This window comes from Mchenga conophoros, linkage group LG17 (genome assembly GCF_057382185.1).
Source record: "Mchenga conophoros isolate Kocher_MC1m ecotype Shallow Benthic linkage group LG17, M_conophoros_male_GT1.1, whole genome shotgun sequence".
NCBI lineage: Eukaryota > Metazoa > Chordata > Actinopteri > Cichliformes > Cichlidae > Mchenga > Mchenga conophoros.
In genome coordinates, this window is record NC_140542.1 from 112445 (window position 1) to 132538 (window position 20094).

Below are 20094 nucleotides of genomic sequence, written 5' to 3' on the forward strand. Positions count from 1 at the left end.
TTAATAAACCAGCAAAGCAAAGCATGTCAAATACAATAAAAGGATGTCCTGGAAACAGAGACAGGCATGTATAAAAACCCCAAATAAAAGGATAGGTGGAGTTGGACTTGCTAAAGCCTTGCCAATGGTTGTAAACAGTGTTACAGTAGGAAATAAGAACAATGAAAAAACGAATGTGCAGAGTTGTGCTGAGGTTGTAGTGTACATCCACACAATAAAGACATTCACATGTGTCAGGTAGAGCGCAGGGACTAGTCTGCATGAACTACTGCAGCAACAGAGGATGAGAAGGAGTAGAAGGTGCTATACTGTTTGGAAGTGATGCTCAGGTTGATTCCAGTCTGACTCCAGTTAGACAGTGGTGCTGTTGTTGCCCTACACTGAGTAGCAGAACACAGTTAATGCTGGTTATGGGTTAATATTCTGCCCACCCCTCTTCAACCTGACATTTCTGAGAAAAAACATTTACTGTCCACTGTGGTGGTACAGGCTTGATTCCCTTTGTGTTCCCTTCTTTGTAGAGAAAAAAAACTGGTTAAATTTTGTGAGTATGTCGCAACAACTGGCCCCACGCATAAGATCAAATGCGTGGGATTAGCAGTAGGAATTTCCGATGAGTCCAACAGATCTGTGTCCCCAACACCGATTTTTGTCAAAGCTTAAAAGTAATTTAAAAGAAATAATGCACTCCAAATGATCCTTATGCTTCAGCTCAGCTCTGGTGTGTCAGCTCTGTCATCAGGTTTACCGCCCAGGTGACCCAACATCAATTATGATGCCCAAAACTGCCTCCAAAACACGACATGTGCAAGTGAGTGCAGCTCCCCATTTAGACCGCCAGAGGGCGACATTCCATTACTTTCAGCTAAATGCTGGTAAACTGCAGATAACGTAACTTCTTCTTTAAATCCAGTATTGCAATTCTTTTATGTGACAAAAGCTGTTTTAGATGAATTTGATGGCATAAATATCCATTTATGTCAATGTTTCCAGACCTGACCCGACCACTACTGTGTGGATCTAGACACAGTCAATGAATTTGACGGGGCCCTGATGTACTCGGGTGACATGTTTGAGGATTAACAAGACAGTTGTCCCTCTCCACATCTCATACACACTCACATCAGACGTGTCCAAATATCTGTAGCTGATGCAGAGCAGAGCCCTCTAATCACCATGCAGTTTTAAACGTTAATTAATCTAAAAATAATTGTTGAACTCGCACCAAATGTTTGCTGACATCAGGAGGATGGTTAATAGTTACACTGTAGTGAGTTTTACTACTTTTACCAGGACACCTGCTGTAAATACCCAGATTTCTGCCTTAATGACAAGTTATGCTTTCAAATTATATTAGTGGAATAAAGATGTCTTTCACAGAAAAGCTGACATTGTTCTATAAATTAAGGCTTGTATTCCCAGTGATGCAGAAAGCAAACGATTTATTTGTTTTGAATCGTGTTGAAATCATCGATATGCTTTCCCCTGACTCGGCCTCAGTCCACCCTCAGTTTCAAATCTGGGAGCAGATTTAGAAAACATTACAATGCTTTATATAAGAAAGCAAGGTAGCAGCTGCTGGCAGTGAGACGAGAACAACACTGGACTTTATTTATTTACAGAGCTCTTATTGGCAAACTTCATGGGAATATTGGATGTGTCTTCTTGCTTATATTTCAACTTCACACTATACTTGGTACCAAGACTGTTTAGTCCTTTAAATTTATCACAATAATACCAATGTAGGAAATTGCTGCAATAAATCGATTATGGATATTTGCATCATACTTGCTTCTTTCTGATGCAATATTATTTTTGTTTTATTCAGTTTCTATCTGTTATGATTTTATACATAATTCAAGAGGTTTCTTTATATTATTTTTATGTAATGAGTCAAAGTAAATGTTTTTCATGTGTGTCATAACCAGGGGGTCCTTGTAAAAGAGAGCCTGCTCTCAAAGCCTTCCCTGTTTAAATAAAGGTATTTTATATAGACCACAAATAAAAGATCTGGCAGACTGCGTGGTAAATGTGTTTACAGTAAAAACTGGTCAAAACATTTTGTGTAATCTCAAAGTTGTGGCTCATAGCGACAACCCAATGAAGACGTTTTTAGCATTGCAGCTCATCGTTTTGGTTTTTTCTAACCCATTTCCAGAAATACGCTGCTGCTGCGCCTATCGACTGTCCTCACACAGTCTTACCTACAAGTTGATGGCGAGCACTATTCGTCTACCTGATATTTTTCATCGTTATTTTAGCGGAGACCAAAACAGAGCTTATGTTTGTCAAATGGCCACAGCGATAAATGACTGTGGCTCCTGAATATTCTGGACTTATGGTAAACATACAACTCTTTGACAACAGCTCGAGGTCGTGTCCATAATGCTGCCAAACAGTTGGTGGTTCAAAGTATCGTTTTTTTCCTTCAACTAGTGCCGACTCAACATCATTAGTGTTGTCGTTAGCATGTTTGAGGACAGCTATAACAACTTTCCCCGTTCATTTCCAACGTTTTTCATCACAAATATCTGCATACAGGTTAAATTCCTGTTATGAATCCACCCACCAAGACTTCAGTTCAGTGGCTGACCCTAATCTAGTCGATATATACTATAAACACACACAGCAGTGGAGGTAGGGGCTGAGGGAGATTTGGTTTAACTATTGATTTAAAAAATTCGGTAATCTCCACAACAGTGTGACTTCTGATTTCTGCTGACATGGGATTGCATATGTGAAAAGTCTTTTAGTGAGAGCTCACTGTTAGGTTGAACTATTGAACTTCAGATTGACTGAGGGAAGATGTAGGAGTTTGGGTTTCGACAGGAAATGAGCTAGCATAGATAAGTGAGTCGGGAGGCGATACGGAGAGATGGTCAGGCGTTCCTCACAGGCAGAAGTCAAAGGTCAAGTCGGACTTCCCCATCTTCTGTCTGTATACCGCATCAAACTTTTCATTCATAGACACGGTGAAGATATCTTTCCACAGACCAACACGACCTGCAGGGAAATGGAGCGTAGTAAGGATTTTAATAAGCACCGTCTTTATTTGTGCTCAAAACACCAAAACTTATTGAGCGTATTTCTGCTGCAGACTGAATGCAGCCCGGCACGGCAGTGACTCACCAGTTGCAGTGTGTATGTGACTGACTGTCAGCTCTCTAACCTATAGCAGATCAAACACCAGACTTCCTTAGACTAAAAGGAAAAAAAACAGATGGAAAAACATAGAACAAAAACAGATGACAGAAACTGTAAGTGAACATAAAAAACTAAATATACACATAAACCAAAATGATAACAAATAAGGAAACAAATGTAAAACACATGTACACTCATGTGAAAAACTATGCGCACCCTTACTGTTTCTGTAGGAATTAAGTAGCTTCAGAAAGCACAATTACAAAATGACAGATCAAGTATGGCTTGTTTGGAAAAAGCCTATTCTCTCTAAAATGAACTTGACCGCATTTGCAAAGCTTTCTCTGAAACAAAGGACAACAGATCTGGAACAACGTCCTTTGGACAGAAGAGACCAAGTGGAAATCCTTCAAGCATAGCAGTGGAGAGGTGATGAGTGGGTTTGTTTTGCAGCTACAGGACCTGGACTTGTTGCAGTCACCGTGTAGACTTCTGTATACCAAAGTACTCTAGAGTCAAATGTAAGGTCGACAGCTAGAGCGTGGCCAAAACTGGGTCATGCAACATGAAAATGATTGGAACAGAAAAGAGTCAAGGTCTTGCAATAGCCCAGTCAAAGTCCAGAGCTCAACTCGATTGTGGAAGTACCTTAAGATAGATATGCATAAACACAGTTCCTCCAACCTCAGTGAACTGAACAATGACATGAAGGAGTACGCCAGATTTCCTCAACTACTGAAGGGACTGGAGGTCACACAGAAAACAGGGGACACTTCAAGTTACTGCTGCTAAAATAGTTCTGATAGATAATAAATCATCATTTGACAGTTTTCTTTTTCATATGACTGTACATGGAACTCATGAAAGGTTCAATCAAAACAAACGCAGTCACATCCTGCACAACACTCCAGTGTTAAACTACAGTCTGCAGTGCAGAGTCAGACACACTGGTGCTATAATGTTTTCATCAGAATGCATTATGTAATACTCCAAAAATATTCAATCACATAGTCATGCAATATGAAATGTCATGCAGGTAACCTTGGCACAACTCATTTTTAATTTAACCAAAACTATTTAAATTAACGCCATAACTAATTTAACTATAACTTGGTTCTGTATTCGAACCATCGTCATTCCTACAGTTGAATCACATCATCTTGTTTTCTTCTGCGATCATTTTGATAAAGTTAAGCGTTAAATTCTTAGGTCCCAGTCACACAGACCCGGAGATCAGTTGGTGACTACATCGACCCGCTGATTAAAAAATGAGAATCTCCCTACCAGCTGCAATTTGTTACAGTTGCTGTGATTGATTGTCACAGAGCCTTGGTAGCTATCACCTATAACTGTCATAGGAGGCACTGACTGACCCACAAGCACACACTAACTAGCTGCTATGTGACCATGAAACTATGTAGTGTGTGAGGCAAACCAGAAACATCTATTGATGAAAGTTGTATAAATTTAAATGCCAGTATAAGCATTGTTAGCAGGCTCAGTGTGTGTTTCTCTTTGAAACCATATTCTTAATATTTGGTCATATTGAGAAAACACCAAACCTGTAAATTAACTATCTTAACATTGGCACGTTAATAAACCAAGCTCATAATCCTTCCAGTCAAAAGGTTTTTCACAAATTTATATATTTTTCACAGAACTTGTCTTTGCATTAATCAAACAATTTAACATTCACTCGTTTAAAACTCAGTATATAAATAATTAAACATAGTTAAACATAGTATTCACCTCTCAACTCATGCAGCATGTATGTTAACATTTACTGATCAGAGGTGTAGACCTGATGGAGCGATCTGCCCATTTTAAATAATAAATTCACAGTTAGCTTAATAACTTCAGTTGTCAGTTTAAGAGAGTTTCATACAGTAAAGTTAATAAAGATGAAGCGAGTGATCAGAGCTCTCATTGTGATAACAAGGGTCACATTTAACAAGAATTTTCTTATGACATCAAAAACCTGCTTTCAGGGTTTGTCCAAAGAAGTACAGAGTCAGCTATGTGTTTGTGAACAGCATTTCCAAAGCTGCACCCATAGAAGTGTAAAGTTCTTCTTGACAGTAGGTCTTCACATAGCAAGGGGCAGGTGTTAGACACAGAGTTTAGGAGTTTAGGAGTCGTTTGGTACCGGGCCGCGAGAGTTGAGGCTCAGGTGGAGTGCAGGGTTTATCCTAAACTGTGTCTAACACCTGCCCCTTGCTATGTGAAGACCTACTGTCAAGTCCCGAGTCATATGTGTTATAAATCAGCGGTCCCCAACCCCCGGGCCTCGGACCGGTATCGGTCCGTGAGTCGTTTGGTACCGGGCCGCGAGAGTTGAGGCTCAGGTGTGAAATGTATAGTTTTCAGGGTTTTTATCGGTTTTCAGCGTTATTTTGTTATCGTTTTTATCGTTAACTCGGTTTTCCTGGGTCTTTTCACGTGTGTTATCAATAAATCTTCTTTTTTTCGGTACCGGTACTAGTTTTATTTTGTTGTATTTTTCCGCGACACCTTAAAGGCCGGTCCGTGAAAATATTGTCGGGCATAAACCGGTCCGTGGCGCAAAAAAGTTTGGAGACTGCTGATATAAATCATTGACTACATGAGTTAAAGTAGTATTGTGCACCAAGAGCTCTGAGTGACTGAATTACTAAGAAGCTAACGTTAAGTAGCCTTGTGCTAACCTGCAGTGTAAAGTATTGACTATGACACTGCGTGATGATCTAAACTCCTGAAACAGAAAGGTGTTTCTCTTCATAAAGTCCTAATCTCATTGTAATGCCTCTGTCAGTGCGCCCCAGGGTGGCTGTGGCTACAATGTAGCTGCCATCACCTGTGTGTGAATGGGTGGATGACTGGATATGTAAAGCGCTTTGAGGTCCTTAGGGACTAGTGAAGCGCTATATAAATACAGGCCATTTACCATTTACCATAGTTCACATAAGGAACAACTTAGACGTGGATGTATTTAGCTTGTATCAGATTATTAGTCCAGCTGTGAGATATTATTAGTATTAGGTAAATTTGCATGGGTAAGCCTTTGCTCTGTTTACTACAGGTCAGTGACCTGAGACTGGTCTGCATACACAAACTCTTGCAACATAACTATCGTCTCCAGGGACATTAATAACTAACCAACACAAATCAATGTAGTTATCTCCCCTTAAAAAATGTTGTCTATAAGCTCAGTGTACATTAAATAATTTATGGTGTGGTTGACTTTAGGAAATGTGTAATCTGCAATGCTACACATTTCCTTTGCAGGAGTTATAGTTAGTGATTTAGTTGTTGTCTGAGTTTGTCTGCACTAGCTTGTATTGAATTTGACCCCAAATATGATTAGCTTCGATTATTTGCATCCTGACCTCTATCAGCTAATGGGAACAGCTAATCTCTTAATGGGAACAGAATGAAAAACAATGAAACTGCTATAAACAAAAAGGTTTGAATACACCTACATGGAGCATACAGAAATCGAACTACACAATATTGTAGTATCACCACAAGAGTTAACAAGGAGGTAAGCACTGTAAGAAACTAACAACTCTCAGCAAACAGCTCAGAGCAAAGGACCAAAAAGATCTGACCCAGCTGCTACTTTCTTTAGTAGCATTAAGTAGCATGAAAGGGCAGTGATTTTGAAAGAGAAGCTGCTATATAATTGACTTTTCACTGACGTGAGCAACGCATAAAATTCGATTCTCCTCCACTGCTTCGGGCATTTGGCAATCCTACCACGATGAGCTTACCCAATCTTCTACCAGAAACTGCATTTTTTGCACTTATTCATGGAAATATAAAGTGGGCAATGTCCTGTAAGATTTGTGTTTTCCTGGTACTCTTTCTTGTTTGCAGCATTTGTTTGAATTTGTTCTTCTGTGTTCATTCATTTTTCCAGTAATATTTTACTCTTCATACTACACACAGACATAATGTAAACAACGGGAGGCATTGCTTTAGGTTTAGATGCACAAACTCAGAGCAGCAGCACCAACAGTCTGACATTCCTGCACTCTATTCCTCTGCATACTCACAGCGATATCAGTGGGGGTGGAATGGACCCTTTGGTGGGTCACTTCTGGCCTACAGTCTGTGGACCCCTGTTCTAAGATGTTACACAGCCACCACTAGCGGTGACATATTACAGCTGCCTGCTCTGTGCTTGGATTTTGTAAACTAGCATGTCCTGTTTTTATATTGGTATTTATGTGTTACCCTTAGCCACACTTGGAAAATAGTTCAAAATAATACAAATAATAGATAAAAATATAACATCAGACACATTTGATTTTCTCCTGATTAATCAACTAACATATTGCATCATATCTATGCAGGTAATCACCATACATACAGTTAAACTGCCTATTCAGAAGACTCAATGAACAACCTCCAGAGCTGTAAAATGAACATAGAAATCACAAAAACTGCAGTTCCCTTTACTTGCCGATAGATAAGATCCCCTCTTTATAAGAGCCTTACCTGAATTACATCCACCTGGATATTTGAGTTAGTGGCCTTGATTAATGAGTGTCTGTAGCTGGTTCTGATGGGCGTCTGCTAAGATGGGTGTCTTCACTGTGTTTGCATGATTTGACTAATTATGGCTTTCTGTGTGAAGATTGTGTTGCAGTTTTGGTGGGTGCATTCAATTGCTTTATTAGTCTGTAACTATATGTGGGGTTTTTTTGTTGCACCCATACAGTTTATGGAGACAACTTGTGAATATAGCTAACTAGTGTTAGCTCTTAAATTAGCACTGCTCCCTCTACTCAGAGTGTAGAGTCCTAAACCAATGGCTGATGTCTCAGTCGGTATGTGCATGTTTTATGCTGTCTGTGCCCAGAACAAAATAACTGAGCTTTCCTCTCCCACTCACCTCTGCACATGGACAGTGCCTCTGAGTTGCAGCACTGCTCAATGAGCTGGTTGCAGCTCTCCACCATGCCTTCCAGCTGAGCCTTGTCACAGGAGACACCCAGAAAACGTGCCAGTTGTTCCACTAATGTCCCCAGATCCTGAAGAGGAGAGGAAGAAAAATCTATGAAAGCAAATGTAACAAACATACACAGAGAAAATGTTTTGTTGTTAAAATAACGCTAATGCGTGATTCTGCTTGTTTCCTCCTGGATTTGACACGCATTAATCCTCCCTCCCCCTCTTTCTGTTGCCCGTATACCCTCGGTGTGCTGAAGGTTGAGCCTCCATGCATCGTGAAAAGTTTTCATATTGTGACATCAGTGACATTGAACTCGTTCAGATTACTACTCCAGCTGGGTGCCTGATGAACGGTAGAAATGTATTTGGATACTTGGTACTTGCAGCTATCCTGTGTGTCTTCTAAGATTGGTCTGCCTGATCTTAGAGTCCTGACGTACTGTTTTATCAATCAGTAGCTGGTGCCTTGAACCTCTGATGTTATCTATGCCCTTATGCGTTGATACAGGCTGGTAAGTTTATAACATACATACATAGAGCATAAAAAAGAGCATAAATGTCAAATAGATAACAAATTAATGTGAAATATCAAAAACATATTATATAAACACATTTCTATTAAAATAGATTTTTGGTTTAGTTGGAAATATTCAATGCTTCTTGATTTTTATCCTATTGAGTTCCTTAGTCAAACTATAGTTTAGTATACTAAGAGGGCAAAAACTACCCATATGGAAAAGATATATATAAATCTTATAAAGTTTGTATCTGTCTTGTGTGAAACTTGTATGAAAAGCATACAAGAGTGAAAACAGATATAAGATCCCTTGAAAAATTATATAATGAAACTTGTATGTTTTGGACACTTCCTAAAAACAATATATGAAAGTAATGAGAAAGTGGCCACTTTCATGAGTAAATCATGTAAGTTTTTACTATTTCTTTTCCATATGGGTATGTTCAAGGCCAGAATGCCTGCTCAGAAAATCCAGGCTCCATAGGAGCAATTTCCCCCTAATTTACTGCCTACGTTGCACACAAAATTCAGTAAAGTCATCTGTCAGGGGCAGACAGCTGGGTGTAAGTTTCCATGAACTAGCAATAAGATGCTAAAAGGGCCCACAAAACAGTTGTGATATTACCTTGTACATGTCTTCGTATTTCAAGAAAAGGACATTAGAATCCATACGGTGCTCCCAAAATTCCTGAACATGTTCAAACCAGGAACCATATCCCACTATAAAGGAAAAGTATCAATCAGTGAGATACAGGGACTCGACAAAACAGGACAGGGCTTCTATGGAGTGGATTACATGAAATGTCCAAATCTTCTATTAATCTGTATACTCACGTTTATCATTCATGAAGCGCCGGCAGAATTCCTGGAAGGTTCCCCGGTAGCTCATGGTCCTGAGAGAGCGGTGAAACTGGTAGTAGGATACCACCAAATCCTTAGGGTTTCGAGCCATGTAGATCACCTGGAAGAGGGCAACAGTACTCGCTGTAAACAGGAAGTATAGATTTAACCCAGTATCACAGCAAGGCGTGTAACAGACACGCTGGTCCACCGTGGACAGAAGTTGGATTACCAGCAGTGGGAGATAATATATTTAAAGTCTGCATTGAGCAAAAGACGTGTGGCGTACATTTCAGGGTGCTCAAATGCCAGAAACGATAAAGCTAGGCAGCTAAAATGTATCTACATGTAAGAGTGTTAATAATGTCTGAACACTTTCCCGTGATTATTTTCATGTTGGCTTGAAATGGAATATCTCCATCTGATGTTTTACTGCAGCTCCTGCGTGCATGTACATGAGGCAAAGCGGTCTATTTGACTTTTTGCCGTGATACTAGGTTGATATATTACCTCTGTGTTTTAGTGAAATAATAATGACTGCTGAATCTCCCTGTTTACTTGTTGATTTGATGAACTCAGCCTCTTAGAGAACTAACCTTAGCTTCTCCATTGTGCATGGCTGTAGGGAGGAATCGATAGGGAAGATGGCTTTTGATCAAACGAGGTGACGACAGCTCCTGTGAAAGACAAACACAGTGAATCTGCACTGAACTTTTCCCATCATGTGCAACTCTGGACATTTGTCCAAGAAATCTGCAGCTTTGACACGACTGAGGTGTTTGAGTTTTAGCCAATAGAGTGTCTCATATAACATTTTACGACCCTGGAAGAGGTCCTACAAAAGTTCCCCCAATAAAAATCTTAATAACACCAGATGAGGTCATTGTTACTGGTGGTGAAACAAAAACAAACCAAAGAGCAGCCTGATAGACAATAACCTTACTGCAGCATTAGCATCAGTTTGATGGTGCTGGTCAAACATAGAGACCACTACCAGCATCTCCTTATGTTATAGATCTAAACAACACGTTCTCACTCCCGAGTAGAGCAGGGCGCTATGACCAAAAACATTCTTCAGTCTTCAGCTGATCCAAAATGCTGCAGCAAGAGTCCTGACAGGGACTAGAAAGAGAGAGCAGATTTCTCCTGTTTTGGCTTTCTGTTAAATCTAGGATTCAAAATCCTGCTCCTCACATACAAGGTCTTCAATAATCAGGCCCCATCTTATCTTAATGACCTTGTAGTACCATATCACCCTATTAGAGCGCTTCGCTCTCGCTCTGCAGGCCTACTTGTTGTTCCTAGAGTATTTAAAAGTAGAATGGGAGGCAGAGCCTTCAGTTTTCAGGCCCCTCTTCTGTGGAACCAGCTTCCAGTTTGGATTCAGGAGACAGACACTATCTCTACTTTCAAGATTAGGCTTAAAACTTTCCTTTTTGCTAAAGCATATAGTTAGGGCTGGACCAGGTGACCCTGAATCCTCCCTTAGTTATGCTGCAATAGACGTAGGCTGCTGGGGATTCCCATGATGCACTGAGTTTTTCCTTTCCAGTCACCTTTCTCACTCACTATGCGTTAACAGACCTCTCTGCATTGAATCATATCTGTTATTAACCTCTGTCTCTCTTCCACAGCATGTCTTTATCCTGTCTTCCTTCTCTCACTCCAACCAATCACAGCAGATGGCCCCGCCCCTCCCTGAGCCTGGTTCTGCCGGAGGTTTCTTCCTGTTAAAAGGGAGTTTTTCCTTCCCACTGTCGCCAAAGTGCTTGATCATAGGGGTGATATGATTGTTGGGTTTTTCTCTGTATCTATGAAGTGCCTTGAGGCGACTTTTGTTGTGATTTGGCGCTATATAAATAAAATTGAATTGAATTGAATTGAATCAATAAGGATCATTATTAGGCCATATGTAAATAACAAAATAACTTTAACTTAAAGCAAAATTGGGAAACGTAAAGTCCGAAACAACATCAGTCAAACAATGCTGTTTGGTCTGGGTCTAAACAGAGCACGTTGTGTGTGACGTCTTCTTTTGCGCATGCGGCTGCTTTGAGCGTTCACACTAGAGCGCGTTTGCTGTCACATTTTAATTGTAGTGTGAACAAGCAGACAAAAAAATCGGATTTGATCAAAACATTGGAATTGCGCATCAAGACCTGCAGAGTGAACAAATGACGAGATCGGAAAAATGAGGAAATGTGAGAACCATTTGGAATCCATCCACACATGTTCGTTCATTTTCCTCAAATCGCTTTGGAAAACACTATTTCACGTCATTACAGTGCTGGTTAAGGTTAGGGGTAAGGTTATGGTTAGAGCTGGAATACGTGGCTGGAACGTCTTTTACCGTGGGACCGTCATTCTACTGTATTTCACCCATAACCCGGCGCGTACCTTAAGAATGCCGAAGGTCGCCTTTCGCGTTCCTCAGGAACGCCGTGGGACGTGATAAATCGTCAGGATGTTACGCTTCAGGAGTGAGAACGGGCTGATCTAAATCAGCAGTTAGTTCGTTTTAATGTTGTCATAATGTAATCCACACAATTATTCATTCCTAAATCTATAGCAGTAGTTCCCAAACTACCGTACGCGTACCCTCGGGGGTACGCAAGTGGCTGTAGGGGGTACGCGTGGGTTGGGGTTGAAGTGGGGATCAAAAGTTTTAAAAGCCGAAATTTGCGCTAATGCAGTTTTTTTTGCCTGTCAAATACATGACTATATACCACCCTCTGGTGTTCAGCAAAAAAATAGCTCTGACAAAATACATGGGCGTGATTTGCCCAAATGACTGACACCTAACAGTTGAAGTTGCCTCCAAGCATTCAGTGCAGCGCGAAAATGGACAAGTGGTTAACAAGAAGAAAAGGCCCTACCACAGAGACACCGGCCACAACAACCAATAAGCTCATATCTGAAGATGCATTTTCCAGTGACCGCACAGGTGATTGTTCAACAACAATGTGTTCGTCAGATTTGGATGCTAGCAGTGCTAGCAGGGATGTATCTGTGGTTACTAGCCAAGTGGCTAGCATAGCTGGAGCCAGCCATGTGGAAAGTGATGAAGTGTCTGATGCGGAGCGTCAAAGTGGGAGAAAGCATGACAGCACGGACTGTAACACAACCTCATCAAAGAAGCGCAAATATGATGACAATTATATTTCGCTGGGGTTCAGTGTATAAATATTGGTGGATTTCCCCGGCCACAGTGTGTTATTTGTGCAAAAGTATTGTCTCAGAACTCAATGAAACCTTCACTTTTGCGCAGACATTTAGAGACAAATCATCCCCATTTGAAAAATAAACCAAGGGAATATTTTGAGCGACAGCTAAAATCACTTTCAACAAGTAAAACCTGCATTCAGGTGCCAGATCTTATGAATAAAAACAGACTACAAGCATCTTACATGGTCAGTTACAGAGTGGCTAAAAACAACAAACCCCACACTATTGTGGAGGACCTCATTCTCCCTGCTGCTTTAGATATGGTAGGGACAATGTTGGGGGAAAAGGCAAAAAAGACGATACAGTCCATTCCATCATCAAACAATACTGTCTTACGGCGCATCAATGCAATGTCAGAAATGTTTTACAGCAGCTACTTCTGCGCATACGCCACAGTGAATGTTATGCAATACAGCTAGATGAGTCCACGGATGTGGCTGGCCTGGCGCATCTTCTCGTATATGTGCGCTACATTCATGAAGGAACCATCAAGGAGGACATGCTGTTCTGTAAACCGCTGGAACAAAGGACAACTGCCGCAGATATTTTTCAAAAGCTGGACACATTCATGAACACACATGGACTCGTGTGGGACAGATGTGTTGGCATCTGTACTGATGGCGCACGGGCCATGACTGGGAGACACGGAGGTGTGGTTTCGCGTGTGCAAGCAGTCGCGCCAGATGCCTCCTGGGTACACTGCAGCATCCACCGAGAGGCTCTTGCTGCAAAGGGAATACCTGTCCGTTTGAAACATGTTTTGGACACGAGTGTAAAAATGGTTAACTTTGTGAAAGCCAGGCCGCTGAACTCCCGCTTATTTGCTGCGTTGTGCAATGAGATGGGCAGCGAGCATGAGACATTATTACTCCACACAGAGGTTCGCTGGCTATCTAGAGGGAAAGTGCTGACCCGTTTCTTTGAGTTGAGGGATGAACTTAAAGTTTTCTTCAGTAACCATCCCTTTGAGCTGTCTGAACATTTGCATGATGAAGAGTACCTTACCTGCCTGGCTTATCTGTGTGATATATTTTCTCGTCTGAATGAGCTCAATCTCGGATTACAAGGCGTTTCTGCAACTATATTCAATGTTCAAGATAAAGTTGAGGCCATGATAAAGAAGTTAAACCTTTGGAAGAACTGCTTGGATACAAACAACACTGAAGTCTTTCCTGTGCTGCATGATTTTCTGTGCTCTAATGATCTCACACTATCTAAAAGTGTAAAGCGCGAATGTAGCGTGCACCTTGAGGAGCTGGCGGTGCAGTTACGCCGATACTTCCCAGAGACGGACGGCTCAAATGATTGGATACGTCACCCGTTCACCGCCGTGCCTACTTCGTTATCACCGTCTGACCAGGAGAGCCTAATTGAAATCGCCACAGATGGATCTCTAAAAGTTGAACACGCTCAAAAGAACCTGGCGGATTTCTGGATAGGGCTGCGCACTGAACAGCCCGCGCTGGCTAAGCGCGCTGTCAAGACTCTGATGCCTTTCGCCACCACATACTTATGCGAAAAGGGATTTTCTGCTTTAACAAACATGAAAACAAAATACAGAGCAAGACTTTGTGTGGAAAACGATTTAAGACTCAGCCTTTCCCAAATTGAGCCAAACATTGAAGAGCTGTGTGCCTCTGCTCAAGCACATCCATCACATTAAATAAAGTTCTGTTTAATGAAAGTTCATGGCCTTTATGCTCTCGACAAAAAAGTGAATTCTAATAAATCCTTTGATACACTGCTAGTATTAAGTAGTAAAGTTTGTTATTAAAACTCTGTCATTACTAAAAAATATTGATAAATTCATTTGGTGGTGAGAAATAATCGACTGTGCAGTATTTATCTTTATGCATGCGATATTGCAATGTATTTATAGACACTAATTAAGAGTCGTTCGTAGTAGGGGGTGACATGTCTCAAGGGGTACGTGGCTGGAAAAAGTTTGGGAAGCACTGATCTATAGGAATAAACAGATATATGCCTGTGAGGAATCTATATCCAGGGGACAAGATTTTTAACTTTCAAGTTTCCATTTGTAGTCTCAGCTCAGTTAATGCAAATAAACAGTATATCTGGGAGGTAAAAGTGGGAAATGTAATATTCAAACTTTTGATGACTTTGCTTTTTATTAAATTTTCTAAATTATCTGCATTTATAAGCAAGACTTATGACAGTAAGTCTTGAACCAGTTACCCATTAACATGGCTACAGTGGAAGGCTAAGTTAGCAGGCTAGATTTTGCATTGTTTTACCAGATCGAATAATTTAATCTCACCTGCTGCCTCAGTTCTAAATTGGTTATGGTGCTGAGTGTCTGCTACTGTGATGTCAGTGACTCACTCTACCTGTATGATGTCCAGCCCAGGTTGTGGGTATTCTAAAACAGGCAGCTGTTCATCAATGTTCATAAGGCCAATCTCATCAGGGTCTGCTCCCTGACTCACTAGATACACAACTTCCTGAAGTAGACTGGTGCCTGCAATGACAGAAAAGACAATCAGGGGACAATGACAAAAGTCAAACTTCAGCATGAAACAGTGAAAGTTGCTGGATCCACAGCTGATGAGCTTGGATTAATACAAACTAACCACTGAACTATTGTACTGCAGCACAGAACACCCAAACAGTCTTTGAGGCCTTAATTCGTCCATGGGAACTCAATGAGTCACATGTAAAAGTGTGTGCGTCACTAAAAGACATCTTAGAAGAAATTATTTACTGTTTCCACTTTTTCAGTCACCCTAATCAATTACATTGTAACCATTTAATCGCTAGTTACAAAACATTACCATTCTCACATTATTAATGTCTTATTTGTTGCCAGTCCAAAGATTTATGGGCAGTTTGGCTCACAGATGCAGATCACACCATGTGAAACTTGAAAGACGCCTCTCTGTTAAGCAATGGAAAAAGTCAGCATTTTAACACGATGCAATCAATTCATCCCAGCTTGTTTCTTAATAACTTAAAGGCTTGCCAGTGTTCTACATTACAGAGTGATATGAATAAGACTGACTACTCTCACTTAGAGAAAAATAAAGTGAAGTTAGCCACATACTGGCTTTGAAACCGAATAAATTGCATAAGAAAGTTTTTCAGTAAAAGCTTTCTCGTTCTAAAAGAACATTTTTATAACCCATTAGCAGCAGTTATGTAGTGTGTTGATAGATGAAAAAAATCATTTGCGGCTTACAACTAAAAGTTTAAAAAACCTCTAGGAGCCTGTGATACAAAGATTAACAGAGAACACTGTTCTCATAATAACTCTGAGATTCAAATGATGGATGATTTTTACACGTATTCAATTGCACAACAGTTTGGGGTCATTTTGAAAATCTCTTTTTTCTGTAAGTACAAAAGAATCACTTTTTTCATCTAATTTAGCAACAAAGAATGAAAATAATTTATCAAAAATCCTAGAGATTCTGCAAAAAAAATCATAAAGAACTCATTTTTATGGAAAGCATTAATTTGCCTGCACGGAGTGTATAAATCAGCCTAAGCAACCTAAGCTTGAATGCAGATCATGACACATTAAACAATATAAAATAATATAAACTGATTTTGTTAACTGAAACAGTAAGTCTTGGTGAAAGATGAAAACTGGAGCCCATCATGTGTCCGGATTGCACCAGCAGCAATGGCAATGAGTTCATTTTCAAACTGGATCCTCATTCAATATGATGTCATTCTGTCATGCTGTGATAACTGGTAACCAGGACGGGTTACCAGTTTATGTTTCTAGTACAATGTGTTTAAAGGTTGAGCATGTAAGCAGCCTAATTTTACAAGTGCTTAATGTTTCAGTCACATAGCTGCTGTGACTGAAACATTAGAAACTGCTTGGAGCAAATACTTCATGCTCACAGGCGCCTATCGGGCACCTTATTGTCTGTACCTGGGGTACCAGAAGCTTAAAACAAGAGTCAAAAGCAGAATAAACTGTTTGTCATTGCCAGAGAAGATTTGACAAGCTTTTCATAGGTGCAACTCACGTACTCAACTTTGCATTTTCCTTGCAAATGTTGCACGATTTTGAGGGAAATAAACAGGCTCTCCAATGATATAAGATTTACTGCCAAGAAGCATTGTGCTGAGTTTGTGTTATATTATGTTTGATATTATATCTGTTTCTTTTTTCTGGATGCATTTTTGTTAAATTTTGATCCAGATCAGTAGCAGGTTTTTAATTTAAATACATCACAATGCATATTTCATACCTCCTTCCTAGTAAAGAATTAAAGTCCTTATCTTTATTTCAAATTCTTCACTTGATTATAAGTGAACATATGTATGGTTAGCATATGGATATTATGTTTGGAAATTTCACTCATCATATGTTTAATATGAGACTTTGATACTGGATTCCCATAAAGCTGATGGAAATGCTAGAGACAGATTAAATAAAGAAAGACCAAATCAGTGTAGCACAAACTGACATAGAGTTTCTAAATGGATGGAGCATAAAGCTGCAGGATACTCAGGAGCACATTGCAGACTCTCCCAGCTCACCTCTTTCAAACTCTGCTGTTTTCCAGTCTTTCTAACTCCTTTGACCATGTGTTTAGAATTTTTGCCTAAAGTTACCTAACGCATGTTTTAAGGAAAATGAACAGTCATGGCTTAAAGACAGCTGTGGTTTAAAAAAGGGGAAACAAAATCCCTGATAAAAGTTCAATATGTTTGTGGAGCCAGACCTCCTGATTCCACTAACTTCAAGGATGTGCAAGTATACAGTATGACATATGAAACAGACCTAAGTAATATCATATCGCTCACGCCCTCCCTTTGGTTTATGGAGTGCTGCTAATCCTATTGGCTAAGATGATCACATGTAAGCCAATGGCATCATAGCTCTGCAGCATCCCAGCCATGTGGCCTGACATGTGCTTTCTTTCTCCTATGCACCAAAAGACTACAGATATATAAAGCTTGTTTAAGCTTAAAAACAAAGATTGCTTGGATGCACAAAGTTGTAACTGGTTAAAATGAATATTTGCAGAATATTGCAGAGAACCTCAGGAGACCAGCTGCGTGCCAAGGACACCAAGTTCTGCTCAAGCATGCACTGTTTTGGTGTACAAATGTGACGGATCATTCCTGATCCTGCTGTGATAAACTTATGAAAGGGATCATTCTTGGCATCTGTGACTGCTGTTCCCAATAATTTTAGCTCTGGTGACCTTATCAAATGTCACTGGCTCTAATCCAGGGGAAAAATCACTACTTTGAAATCACACCAGTGTTCTCTGGAGATTTCTGAGTCTGTGCTTCAGTTCTAAGTGAGTGTGTTGGGTTGTTGGGTGTATTTGTAACTTCTGAGTCATTATCACTGTATAATAGGCACTAACAAATAAACTAATTTAATGATGCTGTGCTGAATTTGTAGAGTTCTTCTGAAGTGTTCCTGTGACTGTTTTGTTTTGTTTTTTTTAAGAAATGTGTGCAATACCAGTGTTTCTTGTCTTGACAGCACACTGGATCAAAAAATGTTTGACATTGAACAAAATAGTGCAGTGGCAAGATCTGAGAAGACATGTGCTCCTCTCAAGTGCCTCTGTGGCTTACAGCTATCTGTAATGCTCTTCTATGCATGCATCTATCCAGATGTACACTGTAGGTGCGTATAGGGTGGTTAAAGAGGCAAAACTAAATGAAAACCACCCCTTTTAATATGTCATTGGACTAGAGTACCGTTAATCGTACATTATTACATTGTTCTATTTTATAATGGACTATATTATTACAGCTAAAGCTAATTATCTTTATGTAAGTAAGTCTTATGGACAACAACATTAAAATGTGATGTTTCACACACACTTTAATGAAGCTGTAATAAAGCAACAGTTATGATCCCAAAGTATATAGTATAGTATAGTATAGTATAGTATAGTATAGTATAGTATAGTGTAGTATAGTATAGTATAGTATAGTATATAGTGTATAGTAGTATAACTATATTTTGCTTATAAAACCTTTTTAATAATAAGTAAAATTCGATTTTTCCTCAAAGGTTCTGCTTCATTGGCAAATGCTTTTATGATCAGATATTCTGATTCCTTTGGGTCCCGTCAACCACCCTGTGCCAAAAACTTTCAAAACATCCCCAATGGTCGCCAGCCCGTCCTTTGGGTTGCTTTCCTCTGCTGTGCTACATAGAAATGCAACTAAACTCTGAATATTCAAACTCCTTCTGGCCTTCTGCAAGCACTGCTCCAGCTGCCCACCACCTGTCACATGACCGGACCCACCCAGCGCACAGCAGGGAACGACGCATGCAGCAGCGCTGCGCAAAGACACTCTGGGGATAGATGTAAACACCAACTTCTAGAAGTGCTCATGCGAGTGAGGTGGATGATGAAGGCCACAGTAGTTGTGTGCACTGATGTGTTTCAGCCAGCCATTAATCGATCTAATCAGTCTGACTCATTTATTTGCTGATATTTGAGTATGAAGTACGGGCTGCTGATGCTACGTGTACATGCTTGATAGAGGCCTATAAAAAGTAGTTCTACGGCACAAGCATCATAAACAGATATCGTCATCCACCCACTGCAATAAAGTGAACGGATTTGCAACTCTCACGATACCGTGATACCTGCGTGCTACGCAAAATGAACCCTGTGACTGATACTAGATACGGGCTACCTGTGCATTCGTGTTTTATTCGTGTTGTTAAACTTTGATAATAACAAGAGAGGCCTGCAGAAACTGCTGCAGTAGCGAGCAGCAAGAAATGCGAAGGCACGAAGACACTCGTGCACAGGGTGGTGTGGTGGCTCCTTTACCTGACTTTGGGTACGTCACAATCCATATGTCGCTACTTCTAAGGGAGAAGTTGGCGATTTCCTCCATCTTTCCCCTGCAGAAGGGCGGCAGCCGCACTCCATCAAACTCGAAGTATTTGCTCTCAAACTCAATCGGCGTGCTCGGCGTATCTGCCTCGCTCTCGGCCATCGTCGAAACGAGCCGCCAGTGCAGGAAAAAGAAAACGCGCACACCCACGTGAACAGCTTTGTGTACGTGTGGTTTGATGTATTTAAAGGTAAGAAGATGATGACCGTGATGAGGTGGCTTGAAACAGCGCTGCTTTGCGTCGGGATGCTGTGGCTCGCGGCGGAGGGCGGAGGAGTTGACCCTCAGCCAATGGCGCAACAGAGAAGTGATGTAATACGCGTGCATGAGAACCAGCATCAGGACCACTCAGCAGGCTCGAGGATGCGCGCGCCCTGCAGAAGCAAACTCGTTCCACAGACAAAAGAGAACTATTGGGCTATGAGGCTGGTGATGATGACTGCATGTTGTGTTGATACAGCATGACTTCGGGTACAGATTGCATGGAGCCAAACACAAAAAAGAAAACCTGCTCCACAGCGCAGTGACCTGAGACTGGTGCACTAGCACCCCTCTCAGCAAGACAACGACCTAAA

The 20094-nt window shown here is 40.6% G+C and overlaps 1 protein-coding gene across 2 annotated transcripts; it reads right to left on the minus strand.

The window, feature by feature from the left end:
• Positions 1–1184: 1184 nt before the first annotated feature.
• On the minus strand, positions 1185–19730 carry LOC146554769 (sulfotransferase 4A1). 2 transcript variants are annotated; one of them, XR_014889277.1, is made up of 8 exons: positions 19453–19730; positions 15010–15140; positions 10033–10113; positions 9431–9557; positions 9222–9316; positions 8021–8159; positions 3130–3201; positions 1185–3003 (listed from the first exon to the last, which is right to left on the minus strand). XR_014889277.1 is itself a non-coding variant. In XM_085252530.1 (7 exons), exons 1-7 carry the CDS (start codon positions 19619–19621, stop codon positions 2891–2893), a joined length of 855 nt encoding a protein of 284 aa, XP_085108656.1. In that variant the 5' UTR covers positions 19622–19730; the 3' UTR covers positions 1185–2890. The 2 variants fall into 2 exon arrangements, 1 of the variants encoding a protein (XP_085108656.1); XM_085252530.1 differs by lacking the exon at positions 3130–3201.
• Between the last annotated feature and the right edge of the window lie 364 nt (positions 19731–20094).